The sequence below is a fragment of the Microsporum canis genome, genomic scaffold, assembly GCF_000151145.1.
Source record: "Microsporum canis CBS 113480 supercont1.1 genomic scaffold, whole genome shotgun sequence".
Classification (NCBI taxonomy): Eukaryota; Fungi; Ascomycota; class Eurotiomycetes; order Onygenales; family Arthrodermataceae; genus Microsporum; species Microsporum canis.
The window spans coordinates 2,967,165-2,993,596 of NW_003299169.1; the positions used below are offsets into that span (position 1 = coordinate 2,967,165).

The window sequence follows — 26,432 nt, forward strand, 5'->3', positions numbered from 1 at the left end:
AGATATATACTGCATATTTGGCCTTTTCTAAGGCTGGACGATCAAGACGAACACTGTGAAGGCGGCTTATACTGCAAGTAAGAGATATTCTGTAGTTACCTGAGATTAATGGCAGCCAGGAAGCCCCTAGCTGGATGTTTAGCAGCGCTCCATAAGCCTTTACCCTAAGGTCATCTCTGTCCTGTCGCCTTATATGGCCGACCTGGGCCTCGATTTCGACCTTACTATGTACGCTTGTGTCATAATAACAATTTAACAACCGACACATCCTTGCCTTGCGCCGGAACTTTTTAACCACTGAGATGCAGCAGGTGCTGACAAAGCGGCTCGACTGCGGCTGAAACTCTGCAACATCCCAGGCTATATAAAAACGAAGGGAGGATGTGAAGCTAGCAAAGGTACCATCACTGAGACACCGTGCTACTTTTATCCGCACCTTACAAGGAGGCACAACACCTATGTAACTCACAGCTTCCGAGCATGTGGATACACAAGTACCTCTACAGGAGAGTACGCCGGTTCCCGGTGGCCGTCGCCGTGGTCGCCACCATATGGAGCTTTGTTGAAGTTCTCTGGATTCAGCGTGCACTCATCCGCCAGCTCGACTCTGAGCCTGGTTTGCTCGGAGATGAGAAAATATACATTACCAGCATACATTGGAATAATGGGAACATACTACGGGAAGCATGGATACCTGCTCTCGTTGAACTAGTCAATGCCATCGGTCGGGATAATGTCTTTGTCAGTCTCCAGGAAAGTGGAAGCTGGGATGATTCCAAGGCACAGCTACGCCATTTGGATGCATTGCTCGCCCAGAATGATATCCCAAGGAGAATTGTCCTTAATGACACGACACATCTCGATGAAATCAGCAGGCCTCCTGCTAGTACTGGATGGGTTGAAACACCCATTGGCCAGACTGAACTTCGTCGGATACCGTACCTTGCCAACTTACGCAACTTGGTAATGGGACCATTATATGAAAGAAAGGAAGAAGGGATTTTTTACGATAAGATTTTATTCTTGAACGATGTGGTGTTCAATGTGAGAATTTCTACTTTATTCTTTTACCGATCTCTTTTCGTTTTGATTTCTGCTAATACCTACTAGACTTTAGATATTCGCAGACTGTTATCAACTCGAGGAGGCAGTTTCGCGGCAGCATGTTCACTAGACTTTTCAAAACCTCCCAAGTTCTACGACACATTCGCTCTTCGGGACATCGAAGGCCATGACCAACTCATGCAAACCTGGCCTTATTTCAGATCCCGGGTCTCCCGACGTGCTATTAAGTACGGCGAGCCTGTACCTGTCAAAAGCTGCTGGAATGGAGCAGGTGAGTGATCAACTTCCAAGCAGGTGAATTGATCATCGTTCAGCTAACAAGTGAACCAGTGGCAATGGATTCTTCTCCATTTTACAATGATCCACCTTTGGAATTTCGTGGTATCTCTGATGGCCTTGCCAAATCACATCTTGAAGGATCAGAATGCTGCCTCATTCATGCGGATAACCCCCTGTCTGAAAATATGGGGGTATGGCTGAATCCCAATGTGCGTGTCGGTTACAACACCCCAGCCTACGCAACAGTTAATCCTGAGAGAATATCGTGGCTATCAACTCTTTCAATAATTGGAGGCCTATGGGAAAACCGAGTCTTGCGCTGGTTCACTACGTCATGGTTTACGGAATATACAGTCAAGAGGCGGCTATCCAAGTATCAGAAGGAAGATCCCGGGAATATTGAGACGGGATCTTTCTGTCTGATAAATGAAATGCAAGTACTTGTGGCCAATGGTTGGGCTCATCGTTAGGAATACGGTTTCAGAAATTGTCCTAATATGCATGCAAGTGGACAAAGGATTCATGTTGACCTCAAGTGGTACTTATCTAAGCTCTGGCGTCGTCCGCAGCATCCTACCCCATTTACATGGGTTAGGTACGGGGTAGACGGGGTTTAGCACTGCATTACAGGTCATAGTAGAGGCTCTTTGATTTATTTTCTATCTACACATGTCGACTAGCGTTGTTCGGCAAAACTCATAGGTATATACACCGAGTGTTCGGGTGCTACTACCATTTCGGCAATATATATTACTAACTCAATGGATTTTACGTTTTGTACATCAATCCTCCGAGGCTCAGAATTTGTCTTTATTGTCCGTTCTGTCCGTTACGGGCATACTATACTAAATGCATTCTTTATTTATAAAGGATAACCTACCGGATAGTTATTACACATTACTTAGTGGATTGTTCGTTTATTTCAAGGAAGGACTATGTTTCTTGTTTGGCTAAAAGAACGACTTAAAGTTGACATGCTTGAAAATGGTAGTCTATATCCTGTAACATCAATATTGGCACTGTGCCCAATATAACCATAGGCCTCCTTGACATAATTTCGAGGATTCTGGGTTTCAAATGACATGAACCGTACATTGGAGTGAATTGCGAAGCTCGTATAAAATTATTGGCATGACGAGGACGGTTAATATAGCCCCTATGCTAAGGCATCGGGATCCGGGTAGCTGGTTTGACTATGACCGAGGAACAGGGCGAGGGGAGGCTTCGGACCCAATATGAAGGCAGGGGCATGGTCGTGGTGAAATGTTTAGATAGCGACAATAGTCTTGATGTGGTCGGATTCCTTAACGTCGCCGACGAGGGGATAGTCGCAGTCGGACTGACCACCGCAGCAGCTGCGGAAGTTGGAGAGATGCTCAGAGATAGAGCTGGCAGCGCAGTCGTCTCCATTGTTAAAGATACCGCTGAGCTGACCGCAGCAAGATTCGGTTCTGGCGTTGTCCTGGTTGCCGTTGACGAAGCATTTGCATGCCACAGCCGAGGTGGTGAGCATGGCAATGGCGGTAATGAAGATGTTGGCGAACTGCATGTTGGCAAGTTTGAAGTGGTGATTCAAAGGGCTTTTTGAATGAGTTTTCGTAGTTGGGTAATTATAGACTGAAGCTGGATGATATAGATAGAGAAATTCTAGAGAGACTTATAGGCAGACATGAGGGTATTTATACCTTTTTCTGCGTAGCTATGATCTCATGATTATCAATTTGTCCCCGACTACCAGCCCTTAATCAAGAGAATCAGCTAGCCTAGGTCCAGTATCAGCAGTGATGATGGAGGAATGTAGAAGGATTCCATTACCCCTGGTATCAATCTTCAATTTTTCATCCTTCCGGGTCTGTTATCCAACATCCGCTGCGGGATAGTGTTAAGAATGCGGCATATTCTTCCTCCCGTGCCCGTATTTGCTTCATTATAAAGAAAACAGTGAGCTTGTATGAATTTAACCAAGGCCGAGAAGACGTGGCTTGACTAGAGGAATGGGTTGCAGGAGAAAGTAGTTGGAGGTGTTAACCCCTCTGTCGTTATCTTGTAGTATCCCGACAACCGCTGTTCTTCGACAAAGTTTTGATATCAGCACGGTTTCTGGAAGGATTGTTTTCATAGAGCCTCTAGTTGCATATCCCGTATTTCGCAATGCGTAATTTGAGGGTCAATATCGTCTAAAATGGGTTGGGTATCTTCTTAACGTGAAGTTCCTTGCGTGGTGATGAGATTCGTACTGATAATTTTGCAAGGAAATTATTCTGTGAGACGATCTCACATTACTATGTAAGGCGCTGTATATTCTTATAGAAGTACATCCATCGCTAATTGGTTGAAAATCAGTGAGAGATCGACCGTTTGAATCCTCTGACAGGATGAAAACTGGTTACATCCCTGGAATGTACGTAAAGGAAGTTTCGAAATATTGTAGGAGGTACATAGAATTAGTGTATACCAAGACAGTCATTTACCTGTTGATCTTCTCGGAATATCCATTTAAGCAGAAGACGTAAACCCCAGAAATCTCCATACGAAATATTTCTTTGGACTGGGCCCACGGCGATCATGGCCTGAGAAGGCTAGCCCAGAGGATTGGCTGATAGTGTAAGAATCGATTCTCTGTTTGGCTTTGGTAATTATTTATCTCTTGATATCAAGCGTACATACAGCCTTCCAGTTATTGTTATTATTTGTCGTAAAAGTCCGATGTGGGTGATAAAATTGCCTTGAGCTTATACATACATAGTATGTAAGTTGGATGAGCAGATGCAGATGACTCGGGTCTAAGTCTGGTAGTTATATGCCTCCATATCCACCGGAAGGAATGGGTGGAGCTAGACGATGCTATATCCTGACCATCATTGTTGAACGTGGTAATAGAGCCCGAATTTGCTACCAGGGGATTGCTCTCAAAAGGCCTGTTGGTGGTCAAGCAACTCATGTACTTGCCAGTTTCAGGGGAGAAGGATCAGATCTGCATTAGTTATACCTGCTTGAAAGCTGATTTGGAATAAGCCGAGGATGTCGTAAATGTAAGTACTAGAATCCGCGCTGATTAGACTTGGGATCAGCACATAATTTTTAAGGAAGCCTTGGAAATAGTAGCGAACGCTGAACCAGAGAATGTGCTAGATATATGGTACTCCTGGCTCAACGGAGAGAAGTAGAACTCTCCAATACGTTTTCTGTTGTTCGACTTTCGAGGTTGAAAATTTAAGGTTTATTACATAACGATGATAAAAGCCTCTTTCCACGTAATGTTAGTTATGTAACTAATTGCGGGCCGAAATTTAAAATTTGTCATCTGATCAAAACAACTCCAGTTGAACCTTCATCGATATGTAATGGATTCCTTTTGATATTGACTCGTTGAGAACTGTTAGATCCCATCATATTATTGCTATGGCTTAACTTCATATATACTGCTGATAACCATGCTTGGAAAGAGAGTGTGGATGGGAAGAACTCTTTGATAACAATGGGCTGAATGGAAAAGAGTGTGACCATATTATGACCAACAAGGGGGGGATTCGCCAACAAGCATAATGCATCAAAGGGAAATGGGATAGTGTCGAATGGAAATGCCTTCTGTTGGCTAATGGTTGAAAACGCCTCCAAGATTCTCCCAACCAGTTGGCGATGGATTCCATCGCCCACTCCAGGACTTGTGGTACATCGCATTATCGGTTCCAAGCCCAAAGATATCAAGGCGGTTGCTTCCCCACGAGCATGTAGTTGGACCACTGCTGAAAACTCCACCAAGAGCTTCCCATCCACCCCAGCGTGAGCCATCCCACCATTTGTGATACATTTGGTTATCAGTACCAGTAGCAAAAATATCTAGACGGTTCGCATCCCAAGCAACAGCAGATGGAGGGCTGCTCAAGACACCTCCAAGATCTTCCCATCCTAATTTAGAGGGCCCCCAGGTCTGGCCGTTCCACCATTTGTGGAAGAGTGCGTTGTTCGTGCCGACGCCGAAGATGTCAAGACGGTTCTCGGACCAGGAGACTGCGACAGGGTAGCTATTGAAAACACCCCCAAGCGCCTCCCAACCTGAAGTTGAAGGTCCCCATCTAGAGCCATCCCACCATTTGTGGTACATTTGGTTATCAGTTCCAAGTCCAAATAGATCGATTCGGTTGTTTCCCCATGAGACAGCGGCAGGTTTGCTGACGAACACTCCACCGAGATTTTCCCAGCCGGTCTGGGAAGGTCCCCAGGCTTGTCCATTCCACCATTTGTGATAGCAAGCGTTGTCAGTTCCAAGTCCAAAGATGTCAAGACGATTCTCTCCCCATGAAATGGCAGTTGGCTCACTGCTGAACACGCCGCCAAGGGCTTCGTATCCAGTCTGTGAAGGGCCCCAGGCTTGCCCATTCCAGTATTTATGGTACATCTGGTTGTCGGTTCCGATGCCGAAGATATCGAGTCGGTTCTCCCCCCATGAGACAGAAGTTGGCTCGGCGGAGAAGACGCCGCCTAGGTATTCCCAACCAGTGGTAGATGGGCCCCAGGCTCCATTCCACCATTTATGGTATAGGCCGTTGTTTGTCCCAAGGCCAAAGACGTCAATTCTTCCCGATGACCAGGATACTGCTGAAGAAGCGATCTGGTTTAGCAATGGGAGAGCATGCTCCACGGCGTTTCCAAGACGCATTTTGGCGTTTCTTGATAGCTTGTATACCCTCTCCCTGGATAATAAACCGCTGTGACCTGAATAACGTTAGGCTTTACTCCAAACATAGATGGGAAAAGGAATAGATTGAACACAGACTTGCCAACTGGAGTATCAATAGTCCCCTTTTCAACTATCGAGAGCTTTGGGTCTAGGAAGGAATAACGTTAGGAGTGGGAAGGCATTGAGTATTTAAGCCCCGCTGTACTCCCTCATTACAGGGAGGGCTGTCCTACTTTCCAACTTCCATATTCATTTCACTACTTCTGAGCCAAACTTCATGGGCTTAGACTCCGGGGCCAGTCACCGCGTTATCCAGCGGATACCTATGGAGCTTCTACATTTGGAATATAGATAGGCTGAATCATGTGGTTCGCCGTCGTCATGCAAGTTTGACCTTCTTCTCTTTTATTTCTTCGCTTAATATCCCCAAACAGAGCCATTGATTCCGGCCCAATACTATGTATAGCCGGAGACAGGCTGTGCGGCAAAACCGATGGGAGGGCATATCTACATAGTATTGAGAGTATAGATGCACCATGATACAACCGAAATGGACTCGCCTAGGCTTTGACATCCGTTTTTGCCCTGCGGTTACCTGATCGCCAAACTTACCTTCGGGGTATATGTTACACTTGGTGCCTGAAAAGATATATTGTCCTTCAAAAATCTACTGAATTGGTTCTGGATACCCCGAGGAAGAAGCAAATAGACTCCTTAAATTGATATGCACTTCCCCGAGTGAAAGTTTATATTTTAGCTCAATTCTTAATGATGGAGCCTTGCTTCCTAATGCTGTCTTGTTTGGCTTGCAAATGAAGTTGAAAATTTGGTAAAATGACGAGAAACCCAGCCCCCTGACCTCCCGGATTTTATAGATGCACCCCATCAATAACACCGCGGAACTACGATGCTAGAAGACGCTGTACAACCCCAGATAACACATTCACCAAGCGTCTAAGCGAATAAAACAGGAGCACAACCACCTATTGATCAATGCATCATATATCCCCTTTAAGTGAGCTGCAGTTGCCAGTTGCATAGGACCACTTACCCAACGTCCTCAAAATCTGTCGTACTGTACGAGCACGCATGATTTCCCCCGCTATTCAAAAAACGGCCGACTGCGTGCTGTGCTTCAATTCTTTAGCGAAGCACATCAAATCAGAAATGTTGTTCAACCCCCCGTACGCAATTTGGGGTCCTCGGAGCATGGAGGGATAATATACTATTGTTTGTTTTAATATTGTTTAAACCGGGTTAGTTTTGATTCCCTGGACTCAACGCCGAGCTTAATGGAAAGTAAGTGTATATAATTATTCAAGGATCCGGTACATAAGTATACAGAAAAGAAGTCAGAGCAGGGATGCGTAAACGTATATTCTATACCCATGGGCGGGAATGAATCAGAACTCTACCTGACAACCCCTCTTTCGATGTGACAATTTGTTCCTCCTGCCGCGGAGACTTCACGGCCACAGCATTGTAATATTGGCCAGGATCTAACGAAGGGGTACATCAGCTGTGGTGGAACCTTGAACGACCAGCTAGAAAGTCACATCACCTCCAAGACCCCGGAGAGTGAAGGAATAAAAGGTAATGGAGTTCACGCAAGATGCATTCGCTGTGCCTTGGCTCAGCTTGCATCGGTGGCTTAATAATGGTCAAAATATTTATCATAATCAACCACAGCGAAGTTAGGAAACCACCCAGTGTCGTTTGTAATCGTTGGCGGTGTTTCCTGGTTGTGATATATACCGGTATTTCCTAGGCCGCCTATATAGTAATCTGATATAATAAACGCGCCAACTGTGAAGCCGTGCAGAAAAGAAAAGCGTTCGAGATTAGGCGAAGGTTAAGTTCCTGGTTCCCCGAGGGTGGGCGATGTGCGTGCATCGTCAATCTGCCGTTGCCAGGATGATCAGCGAGGGCTGAACGATCATTAAGTACTCCGTACTCCTGGGCGTCACCAAATTCCCGTTCCTAATCAGGGAGGGCGCGTCCCACTTATTCTTCCCTCGCTTCTCTTCCAGCTGGTGGCATACATGCTTGATTAAATATATATCTAATTTTTATTCCTGGCTCCTCGCCCAAGGTTTTTTGTTACTCTATTAGTAAATAGAATTGGCAAAATATATGAGGAAAGCTTGGGCCAGGGATTCAGATGACTAATTTAAGTCACCTGACCTATACAAACCGGGGCCCCTTTTTTTGTTAGTATCCGTCAAATGTACGGCTTAGTCAGCTACCACAGGTGTATATCGAGCAGAGACTTCATCCCGTAACTACGTTCATTCAAGCTCATCAATACAAGCTCTATATACGTTATATTGCCTTCAAGCGCTGTAACCAATCATTATTATCCTTTTGCTGCTGTCATTTGTTAGTATCATTGTTTTAAACACTTGCTCTTATACCAAAACGCTCTCCCGTAGGTGCTCTTCAAAAGTGGACTAAATTTTCTACATAGTCCCACAGCTCGAATCCGCTACTAATAACGAAAGGGAGGTGTAACGGGTATAGCTGAAATCGAAGTAGGCGGCTATCTATCCTGGCGTTATCTACTCCTTGATCTGTTGGCGAATTTCTATAGCTAGGTATACCAGTTGGATGCAGCCTGAACTCTATAAATCAACAACCACCGCGTCTTTGCGGCGGTAATATCGAGCCAACTACGGAGTAGTTTACCTGCTAATGTTATTTATAGTTGTTAAAGTACGCTATTTATAGCAATTAAAGGATTATGGAATTAGATACTCTATATTATTCTTATATTACAGAAAAGCGCTTCTGAGCAAGGCGCCCAAGTGAATCAGCAAGACCATTCATCCGCGAAGCAAAGAGAGGGTGTCAACCTGCTCTTACCCCTGCGTCTCCCTCCTAATAGGCCAGCACGGCCGGCGCGTAAATTGAGGCTGTGGCCCCGACGTTTCCGCCTTGGAGTTGGTGATTGCAAAGGGGGTAGATTCTATATTTAACCAGGCCATACCCTAGCGCGCCGGCTGCGCTTCTTGTCTTCTCATCATCCCTAGAAATCAACAATACCACAGTTCCTTTCCTCTTCATTTGAACCACTGCCCTCTGTCACTCACAGAACTTAGGCTTCTCAGACCCTTTCAGAATGGTACATCGTCTGGCTTCAAAAGGCAGTAAGTACATGAATGGGCATAGGGAAGTCTGTACAAATACAAAGGGGGTTCAATACAACAGTCTTGGGATTTATTGGGTGGGAGCAGTCGGGGTATCGGGATGCTTGTTTGCTAGACCTTTATCGATGGCCAGCACGTTGTCCGCCGTGGCTAAGAGTTCGCATGATCAGCAATACTCACTCTAAGTTCTGGAGCCAGGGATGTTGTAGTGCTTGCGCTGCTGTTGGCCGTCGTTTATCGTCGATAGTTAGAAGATGGTAGATAAAATCAACACAACCTTTAGGAGCATTGACTTTGGCGAGCTCTTCTTCAAGGGATCCAACTTTAATAAGCCCCTGCTTTACAAAAAGCTCCGCCAGATCAAATTCGAGCCGGTATTTAGGGTCTTCATCACGTTCAAGCAATCCAATGAGTTTGATGATCTTGCCAATTGCCCAAGCAGACTTGTTCACTTCAAGGGGAAACTCCTGGACACGGCAATCCTGGTCCCAGTTCCCAAATACGACTCGATTGGTACAAAAGTGTGTTAACTACGTATATGAAGGTTAGCGGTAGCAGCGGGTGGGACACCAGGGATAATATCAACAAATCTGTGGAACGTACAGTCACACCAACAGACCACACCTGGCAATGCGGCCTGGGCAACATTCCCTTCCAAATCTCTGGCGCTCGAATTTCAGCACCCTGTAATCGGAAGTCGTCAAAACCCTCAGAAGGTATAACTAATAGAAAGATAAGGGTAAGTAGATAGTTTGTATAATGAGCCCCCTCGACCAATCAATCACAACATACTTGCTCCAAGATCGGCGAGTTTGACTATTGGTTTTGGTGAGTCTGCCTTAGAAACCAGGACGTTATTAGGGTTAATATCTGTCAGATTGATATTAGTTTATACGAGTTGTAATAGTTTATGTATGCTGTCCATATATACCTGTATGCAAGGCGGTGAAATGCCCATCCATATCTGAGAATGTGTTCACAGCCTCGAGGATAGATGTTGCGACAGCCTTTAAAAAAGGCTGCCCAAGTTCCTGTGCCCTCGCCCTCAATGACCACAGATCAGTGTCCAGGTACTCAAAAACCATACATCGATCCATATCATTGTCAACAACCTCGTGCATCGCTCTTATGTAGGGCGATTCGGCGACACAGCGGTAGCTATAGCAGTTGGCCTCGGTCTGGTATATGACAGGATCAACTCCCTCCGTTTTGATGATCACTCTTTCTCTCCGATTAATATGTAGTCAGTATAAGTAGTTTTATATTAGATATAAAAGCCGAGGGAGGTATGAGAAAAAGATAAAGCGTACGGTGAATTTGACCCGACGGTCAAAGCCTGAAAGACATTTCTTTTGAGTGCTTTTACGACCTGGTATTGGCCTTGTCTGCCGTTAATTAGAATCTTGTGCCCCTTAGCCAAGAGATCATAGATAGAACGAGGCATCTCAAGAGAGTGAGCGATGGATTAGACGAGTTTGAAAGTTCTTCAAAGCACTGGAATCGACAACAGAGCTTATTGATCAATATATCAATCGATGTCTGCCTTATTCGATCCAATATTCCAATAACCACTGAGATAATAAAGTACATTTAATACTACTAGGTTGGATAGGTCGCCAGCAAGCTTTCTCCCATAGCTAGTAAACTATCTAAATATATGTCAGAGTGAAAATAGCTAAATGGTCAGTTCGGTGGTGGTTCGATAGTTCGTTCGGTGGTTCGTTGGTGAGCTCAATGATGGCTCGTTGGTGAGCTTGTTGGTGGACGTAGATGGTGGACGTGGTGATATTTGGTGTGGTAAGCTTAGTCAGAATACCAAGCCACTAAGCCAATTAGATGCCAGAGATTCAACCAATAACGAATTCCTGTACGGATCCACATATCTTGCATAGAGACACTGTGCCCTATTTATGCATCAATAGTGTATCGTTACTCTCGGTCTATTCTCGTTGAGATCCTGGATTCAGTGTCGGTAAGGCTATCTCTACCCCAGCACTATGAACTCCATCCTCTTCGCACCATCTCACCCAGGCAGGGTAGATGGTTTTATGAGCACACTCCAGGTTTGTGGATTGATGCAGACGGTTCTAGAGGCTAGCTTGGGCGTGATCTAGGTTACTCCAATTCTTCGGTGAGAAATGAAGCATTGTAACCTTAGAGTAGTCCCGACAACGATATTGCCTAGTGGTCGACTAGAATAATGTGTATCAATTGAGAGTCACGTATCACATTTGTCGGATGTTGTAGGCCACCTTTTGATGAGCTTCGTGATGGTAGTTTCTGTTGACCGTCAACGTAGAGGGAGTAGAGAGGTCGAAGAGAGTATATATCAGACAGCGACACGTCTAGAAGCTGATATTCCAGTCCTCACAGTAGATATAACAGTCTTCGACTTGGTTAACAGTGATAGCTTGTTCATGGTCAACTTGTCAGTCGATTGTGCCAAAATAACCACTACATCAGAGCTCACCTTGCGAGAAATGCCATCCATCCACCAGCGACAACAAACATGGTCAGTTTCTCTCCTCCATATCCTTCGTCTTCGTAAAATATAAAAGATTCCAACTTGCTTGAACTGCTGTATAGCATGCCAAGGCTGATCATCACATAGCGTGCGGAAACTTGAACAGTTTCGAAAGATCTCACAAGCCTCGAATATTGCTTTTGGGTGATTCGAAAGAAAAGAGAAAAAGACTGAAGCCGTCGGTTTCTTTCGTGGAATCCAGAAAAAAAGAAGAATCGTTCAGAAGCTGTCAAAAGCTGCGTTTCTGTGTTTCAAGCTCGACGTCTTTTGCCCTGGTTTGGGATATACCAGGCAGCGGCGAAAGATCCTGGGGCTGAGCCTGAACCTGCTGATACGAATTGCTTCCTTCACCTCAACACTGGCGACTCTGGCGACAAGCTGGCGATACAGAAGTACGCGTCACACGGGGAATGATGCGCTGAAGCGAGATTATTTATCTTCTCCTCGGATCGCCTGTCTCCCTGGCTCACCCGAAGCTGCCGGCTCGATTGCTACCACAAGTATTATGTCTGCAGCCCGTAGCTCGACACCGGAGTCCCTTGCGGCACCTCTTATGGCAGATGGACTGTCTTCATCCTCGCCTTCGCCTTCGCTGGAACCTGTACATCCACCATGGAGTCGACCGCACACGGGTTTGAGCCGAAATAGACGGAGTTCTATATTCGCGATGCCGTCCGCCACATCAGATCCAGCGGGCTTCCGTGATCGAGCAATCGATCGGATCGGGCGATCATATCAACGAGTATCGGAGACGTTTGGAAAGATGACGATATTGCAGAAGATAGGCTCGGTTTTTGCCGGACTGGGTGTGATCGCCCTTGGACTAGGCTTCATGGCTGTTACGGGGCAGATATTCGCATGGTTGGGACCTGTTGCCAAAGACTGGGAGAATGCGCCGCTTGCATACTTTATATTATGGATTTGTACATTTTTGATGTCCTTTCCTCCGATGGTTGGATGGTCGACAGTTGGGACGGTGTCTGGTTTCATCTTCGGTGTCTGGAAGGGGTACGTTTATTCCGCGATATACTGGAAGTTCCTTATTGATTTTCTCTCTAGATGGGCAATATATGCATCCGCTACCGTTATTGGGTCTACATGCTCCTTTTATGTCTCACGTACCCTTCTATCCAAGTTTGTCCAAAGGCTCATGAAGCACGACAAACGGTTCGCTGCGCTGTCATTGACCCTTAAATACGACGGGTTAAAGCTTTTATGCATGATCAGATTATGTCCGTTACCATATTCACTATGTAACGGTGCGGTTTCGACTTTTCCAACCGTTCGTCCGCTCATGTATGGGCTTGCAACGGCAATAATCTCCCCGAAGTTTCTTGTTCCAACATTTATTGGAAGTAGACTGAGAATCCTGTCAGAGGACGGGGGAGAGATGAGTGCCGGCTCCAAGGCAGTCAACATCATTAGCATCCTCGTAAGTGTGGCAGCAGGAGTTTTTACAGGGTGGTACATTTACAAACGGTACGTCGACTTATCCCCCTTCATAATGTTTCAATTGGTACTGAATACCCCTCTGTTACCAGCACCCTTGCCCGCGCAAAACAACTGGAGGCTGAGGAGCGTGCTAACATTCGTGGTCCAACATCCAATAACCGGCCAACCACGGGCTCGCCAGATGGGTTTGTCGATGATCCCAACGCTACCTCGGCGTCGAATATCCGTGTAAGGGATGAGGAAGAGGCAGTTGGCTTTGACGATGATGTAGCCCTCGATATTGATGACGATCATGTCGTCCTCGACCCCGGTTATCATGATTTTACGGATAACGAGTCTGATATCTTTGCTGACGGTGATGGAGACGATAAAGATGAGACATATAAGCTACATCGGCATGTGGACTCGAGATAGACATCCATGGTCTCCTCAACTCGCCATGACGTTGATATTTTGTAGGTGCATGTTATGTTATTCATGTGATGGTTTTGGCCAAGGTGTATAGATTCGATAGGGAGTTATTGTTAGACGGTTCGGATATTTTTACTGGACAAGCATACGTAAATAATAACTACTGCATGGAACAGTATTCCATCATATACACATACACGTTGACGATTATCTTTTTCAATAGTAAAAGGCTGAAGAAGTTGTATTTTTTTGGTGAACAATGTTTGAACCGCAAAAAATAGAGTTCTCACAACGATGTCCACCTTTTTTTCCGCAAAGTCCAAAAACTTCCTACTTCGTCTCAAAAAACACCAACGACCGTCTCTTCCTGATATCATGGACGACGCCCTGCATGTTCAGGATCATGCTGTGAGAATGCAGGATAAGGCTATGTTAATTGAGCCTACAGACAGCATGGAAATAATGTCGGTGGCCGCATTGCCACCTGTATCAGAGGAGATTAAAGCCAGCGCCCTTCCAGCTGTTCTCGCCCCTGGAGCACAGGCAGACAGCCAGGAGTCGAATGCATCCGACAGCAAGTCTTCGTCGCTGTCCTTGTCGTCGTTGCCGTCTTCATTTCCTCCATCATTAGCCAGCTCTTCTGGTCTTAGTGACCTATCGAGGGAAACCAAGCTAGGAGATGGCCAATATGCGCCTCCAAACGGATCCACGGCGTCGACATCTGTAACGTCAACATTACCTCCTGCCTCCCCTTCAGCATCATATAGGCAACTGAAATCAACTGCACCAGCCTCTTATATACGCCCTGACAACGGGACGACGGACTACGCTACTCTATCAAGCAGGGTTAAGCCGAGGTCATCGATACCTGCGCGCACCCCATCGTCCGTATATGGGCAGCAATGTGTAGAATCTGCTTACGTCTCTAGGTTAAACCCATATGCACTCCACAAAGGCGAACAGGAGCTGTTGCAGGACCACTTATGCCATCTACATGTCACCGCATACCTCAATATTCGGAATGGTATCTTACGTCTATGGTCACGCAATCCTATGCTCAGCGTCACCGAAGATGAGGCGCTGGGCTGTGCAAAGGATTGTCGATGGATGCCTCTTGCTTCGATAGCCTATAATTGGCTCGTCCGAAATGGGTATATAAATTTCGGCTGTGTTGATATACCTAAATCTCCATCCCTCCAGAAGCGCGGGCGTCGAAAAGATGGTCCTACAATTGTGATAGTAGGGGCTGGAATGGCTGGATTAGGATGTGCCAGACAGCTACAAGGGCTTTTTCAACATTATTATAGCAGCTCGCTAGCCCCCAAAATAATCATCCTTGAGGCCCGGAAACGAATAGGCGGCAGGATATACTCTCATCCTCTACGGAGTTTAGAAACAAATAAATTACCTCAGGGACTTCGCCCTACAGCAGAAATGGGAGCGCACATCATTGTTGGATTTGACCATGGTAACCCCTTAGATCCGATTATACGTGCTCAGCTTGCCCTGCGTTGCCATCTACTCCGTGATATTTCAACCATCTATGACACAGACGGGACTGCAGTCGATGAGGTAAAAGATTCGATGGCAGAAAAATTATATAATGATATCCTGGATAGGTCGGGAACATACCGTCATAAGGCGGTTGTCACGCCAACCGCAGAAGGAGATAAAGAGCTAATCAACTCTGGTCGAGACACATCCGCTGATGATGGAATAACAATAAGAGAATACGAAGATGCTGCCGCTTCTGGGACCACGGGTACCCTACTACCAGCTGCCAGGCTCCGGCGAGGTGTCGGACACAAGACAACAGATATCAAACCGGTAGTTGGGCCCGCTCTTTCTGATCTTCAGCCTACAGAGGAACATTCCGCAGCAGTTACCTGTCAAGCTATGGGCTGGAAGCTAAGAGACAATGTTTCCACTGCCGATTCATTGCACCTTGATGGAATCGCGAACATATCGAATACGCAAAATCTAGGCGCTGTGATGGATGATGCCATAAATCAGTACCAGAGACTTCTTGAGCTCAGACCAAAGGATATGAGATTGCTAAACTGGCATTTCGCTAACCTCGAGTATGCAAATGCTGCGAGTGTCGGGAAACTCAGTCTCTCAGGCTGGGACCAAGATATGGGTAATGAGTTTGAAGGAGAGCATGCTCAGGTTGTTGGTGGGTATCAGCAGTTGCCACGAGGCCTATGGTCACTCCCATCAAAATTAGACGTTCGCACAAAAAAGGTCGTTTCCAAAATATGTTATAACGCGGACTCAACCTCGAACGAGAAAACTCGAGTTGAATGTGAGGATGGAGAAACTATTTACGCTGATAAGGTGGTATTAACCGCACCACTTGGTGTACTGAAACAATCTTCCATTAGCTTCAACCCACCTCTTCCAGAGTGGAAAACCAATGCGATTAAACGTCTTGGCTTCGGGCTCTTGAACAAAGTGATTCTTGTCTTTGAAGAGCCCTTCTGGGATGTTCAGAGGGACATGTTTGGTCTTTTAAGGGAGCCCACGGTTGAAAATAGCATGTCCCAGGACGACTACCGTGCAAATCGTGGGCAGTTCTACCTCTTCTGGAACTGTCTTGCGACCTGCGGATTACCTATGCTTATTGCTCTAATGGCTGGAGAATCAGCTCATAGGGCCGAAACATTGTCTGATGCCGAGATTATTGATGGAGTAACGACACAATTAAGAAATATTTTCAAAGACAAGACGGTTCCTGATCCCCTCGAGACTATCGTCACAAGATGGGGGCAAGACAGGTTTTCCCAAGGAAGTTACTCCTATGTCGCCGCCGATGCACTACCAGGTGATTACGATACCATGGCAAAACCTATCGGCGATCTATATTTCGCAGGTGAGGCCACATGCGGAACCCATCCAGCAACTGTCCACGGAGCCTATCTTTCAGGGTTACGCGTTGCAAGCGAGGTCATTGACTCCTTCCTCGGTCCAATCGAGATTCCATCCCCTCTTGTGCCTGCAAGGAACAAAGCATCAAATAATGCTTCAAGCCCAACAACGCCACCCTCTGCCTCCCCGCAGAAGAAACGTAAGGCTATGTCATCTCAAGCATCGCCCTCTTCCCCAACAGCACCAGCATCTGAAGATGTCCTACGGAAAGCGTACGATGAAGCTATGTGGGCAGCCATTATATCTGAACTCGGCCCTGCAGAACCTCGACCACGTAAACTTGCCCTGAACCCTTTCCTTCTATACCAGAAGGACTACTGGTACATCTGCAAAACCGAATGCGACAATGCCAAAGTCAAGGCTACCGGAAAAGAAGGTGCAAAGGCTCCTCGGGACGAAATCCGGCAAGCCCTTGGCCAAATGTGGCGTGATGCTAGCGAGGAGATCAAGAAGCCGTATCTAGATCAGATAGAGGTTCATCGAAAGACGAACGAAGAAGACTTTGCAAAGTGGAAAGATCGGATTCTAGAGTGGGAGCGGAAGACATACGAGGTCAAGGACAGATGGTGTGCGGAGAATCCTTTTGAGACCTTCGTTAAGAACATGAGAGACAGTTATCCTGCAAACGGGATACAAGACGGCAGACAGAAGATTAGGAGGTCATGATGAATGACTGTGGGGAGAGAGATATGCAGCTTTTCTTTCTTTTTCTCTTTTTGCTGTCTGTTCTGGCTTTTTTCCCTTCTTCCTCTCTTTCTCTGGATTTCTTTCTTGCCCTTCCAGTCAGCATTATGGGAGTTTTGTTACCGCTAGGAGGACATACATAGTATAGGAGTTGTAAGCCTGAACCTTCGACGGGGAATATGGACATGGGCGGAGCGTCTGATTTATATGATCAAGTGTATGTACATTACGAGTTTATTGTTTATTTCCCAAGCATTTATTCATAAATAGTGGCATTGACGGCTGCAGAAAATATGTACCATTATCCGCTTTACTGAAGAATGACTAGCAATTAATGGCCATCGATTAACAACTTTTTACTTGACGTGTTTTCCGTATTGATTTGTAATGCAAGATTTGGAAAATAAAACAAGGTTCTGTCTATGAAGAACAGGGATATCTAGGAATCTAAACGAAATGTATCAATGCAATCATGTCATCAAGCTTCAACGCATTAAAGGCACATTTAAAGCTGGGGGTTGGTATCTTCTTTAATAGCGGCCTCGTGAGCAGCAGCAGGCTCCCCTTCACTCTCGAGTTCGGAGATGTACTTCTCAGCTTCAAGAGCGGCAATACAGCCAGATCCTATAATTTGAAAAAAAGCGGTCAGTTATGTTATTGGAAAAAGCTGTTTAATAGGAGAAAATACGTACCCGCACTGGTAATGGCCTGTCGGTATCGCTTGTCCTGGACGTCACCGGCAGCGAATACACCGGGTACGCTGGTGAAGCTTGTGCCGGGTCTGGTAGCAATGTATCCCTCCGAATCAGTTTCGAGTTGGTCCTTGACGATCTTGGTGGCGGGCTCGTGACCAACGGCGTAGAAAAGGCCGCTGGCGGGAACGACTTCCTCAGCGCCGGTAACAACGTTCTTGATCTTCAAGTGGGTCATCAAGCCACCGTCAGCTTCCTCACCGGTAATCTCGGTGGCAACAGTGTTGAACTTGACCTCCAGCTTGGCGTGGTTGAGAAGGCGGGTAGCCATGGTCTTGGAGGCTCTGAGGTGATCCTTGCGGACGAGAACGGTGACGCTGCTGCCGTACTTGGTCAAGAACATGGCCTCCTCGGCTGCAGAGTCACCACCACCGATGACGAAGAGTGGCTTGTTACGGAAGATTGGGACAGCACCGTCGCATACAGCGCAGGCGCTGACACCGTTCTGCCAGTACTTCTCCTCTCCGGGGAGGTTGAGTCGCTTGGCGTTGGCGCCGGTGGCCATTATGATAGCATCGGCGGTGCAAGTGGGATCATCATTGGGACCATCGGCATATTCCTTCCATATCTTGAATGGACGGCTGGAGAGGTCGACTCGGGTGATGGTTTCGGTAATGATCTCGGTTCCGAATCTGATGGATTGCTTGCGCATGTTGTCCATCAAGTCCGGGCCGGTAATACCAGCCGGGAAGCCGGGGAAGTTCTCAACTTCGGTGGTGGTGGTGAGTTGGCCACCAGCTGCAGTGCCACCGGCAAGCATACCCTCGTACATGACCGGCTTCAACTCGGCTCTGGAGAGGTAGATGGCGGCGGTGTGAGCAGCGGGGCCGGAGCCGATGACTTGCCATCCAAGGAGTCAGCTTCTAACATGGCAATTGGAGAAAAAACAGCCAGGCAGTCTACTTACTGACAACCTTTGAGTGAGCCATTCTGTTTGATATGGGACTTTTGAAAGCGGAAGAAGGGTGTGGGAGGACGGGGCTTGACGAGGTGGTGGTTCGTTGCTGGACGGATGCTACGGCGGCCAAAGAGAGTCCAACGCTTGATTGGACTGAGGTGAAGGGGAATCTGCGAAAGAATGAGGGAAACAGGGTGGCGGTGGTGTTTTTAAAGGTTGCTGTTCCAGCAGAGGGACGAAGACGAAGAAGCGGCGGCCGCAGGGTTTGCGCTGTGGGGACGGCGAGAGGCAATCTGGACGCAGGCAGAGAGTGTCAGGACGAGCAGGGGAGCCACTTGCTGACCGCCAGCCAGACATCTGATAGTTCGTAAAAGGCGAAGTTCAAAGTGTTCGAAGCCTTTCGCTTGCTTCGTTTTCTTCCGTCGTTAGTAAATTCGAACGTTCTAAATTACCAATCAAGGCGAAAAAAAATAAGATTCGGATATTCTCGCAGTCACGTGATATGCTTCATGTTTTAAGGGGCTGAGAAAGGATGGAGTCGCCAGCATGGAGGCAGAAGGGGGAGGTGTTTATCGTTCTTGTTTAGCCGTATAGGGCCAATGGGGGCCTCGGGAATGCGAGATAGGGTGCGACGGGCCGATGCGAGTTGCCAATCGACGTCTGCCAAATTTCCTTATTTTCAAAAGGCATTAGTATTGGTCGAAGATCTTAAACGGTGAACGCTCTCATCGAAAACTAAAACGAGGACGAAACATGCTAAGATAGAAAGGTTGCCCCCCCCGTTCCTCTTCCCTTATCTTCTACCCGGGCTGGCGAGATCTCTGCTGAGTAACCCTCGCTGCCAAATGTGCCTGTCTAGAACCGCAGGCGATCACACCGGATTTCAAAGAATCCCCAGCCATTTCTTCTTCCTCGGACGATATGCATCGATCCCGTCATATCCATGCTCACCGTCATTAGCCGGGTTCATGGCAGCAGCGTTGAAGTAATGATGTTTGGTCTGAGTCTGTGGCGGCTGAGGGAGCATTCTCGGGGACGCTGGCAGCTCGCCTGGTCGACTGTGGCCATGTTGGACGTGGCGGGGAGAGCCGCTGATGATATCGTCATCATCATAGTACCCATGTCTGCGTTCCCCCGGATTCGGGCCGTAGTCGCGGTGGTCCTCGTTCTCGACCTGCTCCTCATCGGCTTTTGTAACCTCTGGCTCAGGGCCATCGATTTGTGCCACACTGTTGTTCTTACGGTTCCTTAGTTTCCACCATTGCTTCTTCTCAGCTTCAATGCTTGGTTCGAACTCTCCATCGAACGATAGCGTCGGGATAAGAACGTGATATGGCGTAGTGATCCCGGCCGGGTCTCGGGGCTTAACCTCACAATTAAACGTGATATGTAAACTGCCTTCTATATTAATAAAGTGGTGGAGGTCTGGACCGCCCTTTGCTGCCTGCTTGATCTCTCGAAGGCTCAGATCGGTGCGGCGTCGAACAAATTTGTTAGGCAGCGATGAACTGTCGCCGTCACCGTCGTGATGAGTAGGGTCCCTTGATATGTTGGCGTCGCTCTGTGTCCGCTGCTGGTAATGGTTTCCATCTCCTCGTAGCCGCGGTTCATCATAGCTCATACGCTGGGTAAATTGATCTTTCGGGATGGGGTGACTTATTTGCGGGCGTTGGCCCCGAAGAGATAACCGCCGCATGAGCCCATTGGGTGGTTTGTCCCCACGGGACATAGACAATGTTCTCCCTAGCCTTCCTGGACGCATATCGGCAGAAGATGCTGGAGAGCCTGGGGAAGTGGGTTCGGCCGGGGGTGTAGAGGGAGGAGTAAATCCTATCGACGGCCCGTTAGTCACAATATACTTTTAAGAAGTTGCTTCTTTTCACTGCCATATATAGACAACATACCTGGAGTGTATTCTCTGATAGAACACCAGTTTCTTCGAGGTAAAAGTCGCTTGTTATTTCGTGGCCGCCCTTCAACATCATGTAGAAACATTGCCCGCATGTCCTCGACAGTCTTTAAATCCAAGGTGTGCACCTTGTTGCGTTTGTTGAGGGTATCGGTCATTATTTCTGAAAGAGGTGCATCGACTATGGGCGAAGCTATTACGTTAGGCATGTACCTGTAGTCCTTGTCCTTAGGGATGTGTAAGTTGGGGTCAGAATAAAACTGCCCAACCGCTGCCAAATTGGCTCCACCTCTATAAAACAACGACGCTTTAGCATATAAATTTACGACATGTGGTGAAAAGTCAGGCGATACATACCCCAGTATGGTTACTCTCATGGACTTCTCGGCTGCGAGTTCTTGCAAATCTTCTATCAACCATTTCCGTTCGAGTTTATGTTGCTTTGCGGTCCACTGATCATCCATCTTCTCAGATGTATTTTCGATCTTCATACTCGGGTTGCGGAAGACACCATTCCGTCCAAGTGCCTTCGCAGGGCCCTTGAGAACTCCCTCAATTAAAGACTATTTTACTAACATTAGCATATTATGTTGGTAGGTGGAGAGTGAGGCGGTTCTTACAAGTCTCGGGAATGCAACCGGAACTCCAACCAGCACTAGCAAATGCTTAACTTCACCCTTTACGATCTGTTGATGGCATCGGTCCCAGATCAAGTCATAACTTTCGTCAATCATAATATCCATTTTCTAAATCGTCGAGTTAGCGATGGCGTGTTATAAATATAAAATCAAACGACGGGTAGTCCATACAGATCGTTCAGTGCGGCAATCAATTGCCAAAAGGGCTATCCTTTCGCCCAGGTTCATGAGCAGATTTCTGCTTTTTTGTCGGATATATGGTCCTTCAGCTGATCCAAGAAGCCAGCTTGGTTCGTGCAACTCCGTCTCCTCAACCGCAGTCTGATGTTGGTAGAGTAAATAATACTTGAACGCAACATTTCCCAGTCCCGAAAAAACTGGGGATTTCATCAATTCATCCGTAAACGAGCCATACCCACCGATAATATCGTTATCGTCCCACATATTGACCATCGGGATCTGGGAATTTGCCATGCCGAACAGGCCCTGAGAAAACCAAGTAGCATAATTCTCTAGGTAAAATTCCTCCAGTTCCCCTTTGATGTCCAGGTTCAAAGGATACTCATACTTCTCATTTTTCCCTTTCATCTCAAGCCATTTTCGGAAATGGTCAGCTTCAACGGTAATGGGGTTATTGTTGATCTGTGATCCACCCCCAATCATAACATGGAACGGACGTGTTTGATGAGCATTGAGGGCATCTCTCCACATTGGATCAGGCCCACTGTATTTATCTGTATCGACAGACATACTAAAACCATTTCCGGTATGGTATAGAATGTTCATTGCCTGGCCCCTTGCTGGTACCCAGAAGCCTACCACAGAGCCGTTGTTAATACGGTATGCGACATGTTCTTGCTTGTCTCCAAGTTCAATTTCCAGGCTAAATCGCCAGAACGTCACGTCTCTGCCAGGGTCGATATATATTCGGCTAGCTTTGACAACTTTGTATTTCCCAACCATTTCTCCGTCAATTCCTTGGATCCTTGTATCTGGTGGTATGGACACACGACGATTAGAGCCGTAATCAATTTGGCTAGGAGAGCGTTCGAATAGCCCTTCCTCAGTTTCGTCGTAGCAAAGATCTAGGCCTTCCTCTATATGATCAACAGGTTTGACATAGAGCAAGTTACCATTTCTCCCTACTTTCCCTAGGCCAGCTATGGGATCAACATACTCCGGCGCAAGGGGTGACTCATGGTCACTAGGAACATTAGATGGTGGGGGAGGAAGCAATTCTTTTGGCTGTGAGAATATCCTTAGAGTTGGTGGGGTATCATAGAATGAGGCTGAATCCTGGGTAACAATCATGATAGACCCTCGCCAAATCTCTCGCTCACAAGGCCCGCTTAGTAGGTGTACTGTTTCCTTAGTTGTGCCTGTAAATCGAAGTAGAGGCCCACACTTTAGGTATAGGGGTGGGTTGAATGGTGTGTTTTCTTTAACAGGCCAGTTAGCAATTAATAAGTAGAGAATACTAGCATCCAGGCAACTTACTCTTAAGTGAGACTCGCGGCAGGCCGCTATCAATGCCTCTATGGGCATGTCTAGGTCCCCTACCTCCCCGGCCTCTCCAGTCCCGCTCCATCTCGGGCAGGCGAAGGTCGAAATCAGCCAGACATAAACGGCCGATGACTGCGGTTTTCCATTCAGACACTGGCGGAGGGGTAGGTGGAGGAACCGCAAATGATACAGATGCATGCTTTTCTTTTCGTTGGCCATTCTTTGGATCTTCGGTTTGAGGAGATGTTTCCAGTTCTATTGCTCTCATGTTTGGTTCATCAACAGGATCGAATAGCTGTCTGGGCCGCTGTATTTGCTGGCTTTTTGACGACGGGGCCGCGAATTGCGCACGTTCATTGTAATTGTAGGGAGAATCGTAACCCATTGGTGGAGGAGCCCTCTCATACCGGAACCCACTCCTTTCATCACCATCATCATCAAAATCCTGGTCTAGAGCCGGTTTTTTCAATTCCATCTGAGCACTCTCACGAAGTTTGTCCTTCTGCTTAGTACTCAGACTTCTCAGCAACCCAGCTTCTTCAAGGCTTGTTGGCCTCCGCGCATTCTCCTTATTTCTAGCGCTGTCTGGAGCAAGATGAGGTTTACCACCAGCATCGCGGCTGACAGTACGGCCATGGCGACCTGCACGAGCTTCTCTCAGTAGCATTTCAGCCTCTTCTACCCTCGCACGTTTTTCTTCCTTGCTTATATCGTTCAACGTAAGTTCCAGTTTCTTCAGTGGTGACCGTGCCGGTGCCCATTCCTTTGCAGCCTTCTTTTGTCTTGAGGCCTTCTGTGCGCTCTGGCATGCGGTAGGCGATGCATCGGCACCCGGTTGTGACAGAGGGGGTGAATTCATATTTGGCGATGCTTGATTTTGCTGTGCCGTCGGTGATTGTGGGTTTGTTTTCTGGTATGCACTAGTGGGGCTCATAGGCGCATTCATAGATGTGTCTTGTGCTCCATTGAGTGAAGCTGAGTCGTATGGCAATTCCTCTTGTCCGCGTTCTTTAGCATGGTGTGCAAATGAACGGAGCTCATCCTCATCCTGCAAAGTCACTTGGAGAGGTTGAACTCGAGAGCCAACTGGCATATCATAATCATCTTGAGCCCGTGTTTGATCTGGATAACCATTTTTATGCATCATTCCATTCCTTTTATGCCCTGGGTGGTAGTGATGGGGTTCAACAAGCGGCTGCGACACCGATGGTCTTCGAGAAGGCATTGTGCGGTGAGTAGCGGTAGGATATAGTAAATTTAGAATAAATCTCAATTCAATGGCCCAACAACCATTGTTTTAAGATAAAAAAGTAAATACTTTCGATAATTTGGAATAGCACTAGAAAGGTAGGTAGGCGGACTGTAACTGATAGTCAAGCGAGTTAGTCTATATGCAATTCTCAAAAACAGAAACTCTCAAGTGGGTAATGAGCCACCTCGTCTGGCATAGAATATGGCGAACTAAGAGAAGTTAGAGCTCGCAAGAAGTTATTCCAGAGCTGAGAGGAATTATTGTGAGTGCTGCGGTGCTTCAAAAAAAAAGTGGTTGTTCAAATAAGCTTGATGATGATAATGCTAAGGCCAGACGGACGAAGAGATGCCAACTAAGGCCTCCAATGGCAAATAGTTATACAATGGCAATCCGGTAGAGATACAAGATGATAATAGCTTGCCTTTGTCTATCGTGGGGGGGGGGGGAAATAACGGCGCTTGCTTGATGTTGTTTCGGCGATGCGGCTGTTGGTGAATTCGCAGTCTTTGAAGTTGCGGTGGCTGGCGGCGCCTCCACGTCATTGGGCGGCCCAGCCTTGATTCCCTGCACCAACGGCTGTCTTTTACGACGGACGATGTACAATGCACGGTGATATAGTATACCATTATATAGTGTATTGATATGTTATGAACGCTTTCGAGGTTGATCCATGGTTGACCAACGGCTCTTCCGGTTGCTTAATAAAGCTTGGTGGTTATCGTTCGCCACAACATTTAAGTATATCTAATAGTTAACTATATCAATATGCTGATGTAGTTACGGTTATATCTACCACCAAGGGCCACGGAGGCATTACATAACAAATATTTCATCGATTCATGCAGCTAACCGTGGTTACGGTTCCTGCCAACTGATCAATTCACTGTGCAATGTGAGCTGTCCATTCGACAGATCTGCCCAAGAGATTTATCTGCCTATATCTCGATATTCCAATGCATCACGAGATGGCTGCCTCATTGGCATTACCCCTATTAGAGATCTAAGCAATCCTCGACGAAGTGTCTCTCACCGGTGAAAGTCAACAGACAAAAACACAGTTGGAGCATCCGGATGAGTTGAAGTGGCGAATTTCTTTTGACATCTGCCATATAGGTACCCCATCTATGTTTTACCAGTTGGCAAAAGGCAGACACCAGCTAATGTATCCCTTTACTAACTTACACAAGTTTATCTATCGACTAGTCATCCCATTTATGCCTACAGTCATGGTTGTTAGCCAACCTTAGAAAAATGGATAAAATAGAGCCAACTACTTAGTTAGATATATCCCCTTTAATTTAATAAATAATTGCTGAAGCGAAGCGAAGACTATTTCATTGCAAAAAGTAGATATAAACAAGGGCTCAAAAGTGCGCATACACATTGTTCCTTCAAGTACCAAATCCCACAACATTAATAAGAATAAGTACCTATGGATAGAGTTGGGTCTGGGGTAGTTGTGTTGTTCAGGACCACGCCTTCTCCCAACACCTTCATTTCCTCAATCGGCATCGTTTCAGTGAGATCAACGTAAACATGGACCCTAATTTGCCCTGGACTCATCCCATACGTGCAATGGCGGCCATCTGGACGTCTCTCCCCGGTTGCGGAATTGGTGGTATGGTCATGGAATGCGCCCCTAGAAGATAGTTAGGGTACTGAATAAATAATTGACTCAAAACATGGATGATGACATACAAGATCTTAACCCTGTTTTTCCCGAGTCGCTTTGCACACGCATAACCCAAATCTTCCGTAACACCTTTCATGGTTTCTAGGCCCGCCGGGAAAAGACTGGCATTATCGGATAGTCTGGTAATTGCGGAAGGGCCCCATCTGATTTCAATACCATCGATCGTGCCCTCATATGAGTTAGCGGGGAGCCGGTTGGGAAAGGACATTTTAAACTAGGGCTTTCGATGGTGACTAGCGGCAGCGAATATGAAAGGAGACAACTCCGTTAAGCGTTAATTTTAAGGTATAATCAGGATTGGTAAGTAATGGTTTGTTGGCCAACTGTATGGGGGATGTTTGGTGATGGAGGGGAGAAATTGAGGATAGGAAGGAATGATGGGCTTTATATATTCGGATGTTGAACCCAGCCTAGCTGTCGTTGCGCATCAGGGTTTAGGAACGCTGCTTCTCTTTCCTCACCTTAGAAGGTAGGTAAACCATGCGGCTAGTTCTGGGGGCCAAAAGATGGGCGGCAAGCCGTACAAGTTCCTGAAAGGACTCGTACTTACCAATTTTGTTATTTTGTGTGTCACGCCTTGAGGTTTGATATTAATCGATTGGCAGATGATTGTTCTT

At 46.8% G+C, this 26,432-nt stretch overlaps 9 protein-coding genes across 9 annotated transcripts; 3 read left to right on the plus strand and 6 right to left on the minus strand.

Moving 5' to 3' along the window:
* Positions 1-480: 480 nt before the first annotated feature.
* Positions 481-1,814, plus strand: MCYG_01088 (conserved hypothetical protein; the record flags this gene model as incomplete). The annotated part of the gene is made up of 3 exons (XM_002850938.1): positions 481-1,044; positions 1,111-1,336; positions 1,396-1,814. The coding sequence occupies 3 exons, from the start codon at positions 481-483 to the stop codon at positions 1,812-1,814; spliced, it is 1,209 nt and encodes a 402-aa protein (XP_002850984.1).
* A 797-nt stretch (positions 1,815-2,611) lies between these two features.
* On the minus strand, positions 2,612-2,893 carry MCYG_01089 (conserved hypothetical protein; the record flags this gene model as incomplete). Its single annotated transcript, XM_002850939.1, has 1 exon — positions 2,612-2,893. One exon carries the CDS (start codon positions 2,891-2,893, stop codon positions 2,612-2,614), a length of 282 nt encoding a protein of 93 aa, XP_002850985.1.
* Positions 2,894-4,939: 2,046 nt separating this feature from the next.
* On the minus strand, positions 4,940-6,278 carry MCYG_01090 (carbohydrate-binding protein; the record flags this gene model as incomplete). Its single annotated transcript, XM_002850940.1, has 2 exons — positions 4,940-6,053; positions 6,259-6,278. The coding sequence occupies 2 exons, from the start codon at positions 6,276-6,278 to the stop codon at positions 4,940-4,942; spliced, it is 1,134 nt and encodes a 377-aa protein (XP_002850986.1).
* A 2,734-nt stretch (positions 6,279-9,012) lies between these two features.
* Positions 9,013-10,615, minus strand: MCYG_01091 (conserved hypothetical protein; the record flags this gene model as incomplete). The annotated part of the gene is made up of 6 exons (XM_002850941.1): positions 9,013-9,050; positions 9,115-9,155; positions 9,352-9,701; positions 9,775-9,893; positions 10,103-10,392; positions 10,482-10,615. 6 exons carry the CDS (start codon positions 10,613-10,615, stop codon positions 9,013-9,015), a joined length of 972 nt encoding a protein of 323 aa, XP_002850987.1.
* A 1,747-nt stretch (positions 10,616-12,362) lies between these two features.
* On the plus strand, positions 12,363-13,561 carry MCYG_01092 (conserved hypothetical protein; the record flags this gene model as incomplete). The annotated part of the gene is made up of 2 exons (XM_002850942.1): positions 12,363-13,174; positions 13,237-13,561. 2 exons carry the CDS (start codon positions 12,363-12,365, stop codon positions 13,559-13,561), a joined length of 1,137 nt encoding a protein of 378 aa, XP_002850988.1.
* A 291-nt stretch (positions 13,562-13,852) lies between these two features.
* On the plus strand, positions 13,853-17,152 carry MCYG_01093 (flowering locus D; the record flags this gene model as incomplete). Its single annotated transcript, XM_002850943.1, has 1 exon — positions 13,853-17,152. One exon carries the CDS (start codon positions 13,853-13,855, stop codon positions 17,150-17,152), a length of 3,300 nt encoding a protein of 1,099 aa, XP_002850989.1.
* A 523-nt stretch (positions 17,153-17,675) lies between these two features.
* MCYG_01094 (thioredoxin reductase) lies at positions 17,676-18,851 on the minus strand (the record flags this gene model as incomplete). Its single annotated transcript, XM_002850944.1, has 3 exons — positions 17,676-17,794; positions 17,863-18,762; positions 18,830-18,851. 3 exons carry the CDS (start codon positions 18,849-18,851, stop codon positions 17,676-17,678), a joined length of 1,041 nt encoding a protein of 346 aa, XP_002850990.1.
* An 852-nt stretch (positions 18,852-19,703) lies between these two features.
* On the minus strand, positions 19,704-24,095 carry MCYG_01095 (conserved hypothetical protein; the record flags this gene model as incomplete). The annotated part of the gene is made up of 6 exons (XM_002850945.1): positions 19,704-20,650; positions 20,725-21,020; positions 21,087-21,292; positions 21,350-21,475; positions 21,539-22,806; positions 22,865-24,095. 6 exons carry the CDS (start codon positions 24,093-24,095, stop codon positions 19,704-19,706), a joined length of 4,074 nt encoding a protein of 1,357 aa, XP_002850991.1.
* Positions 24,096-25,535: 1,440 nt separating this feature from the next.
* MCYG_01096 (uncharacterized protein) lies at positions 25,536-26,023 on the minus strand (the record flags this gene model as incomplete). The annotated part of the gene is made up of 2 exons (XM_002850946.1): positions 25,536-25,761; positions 25,821-26,023. 2 exons carry the CDS (start codon positions 26,021-26,023, stop codon positions 25,536-25,538), a joined length of 429 nt encoding a protein of 142 aa, XP_002850992.1.
* Between the last annotated feature and the right edge of the window lie 409 nt (positions 26,024-26,432).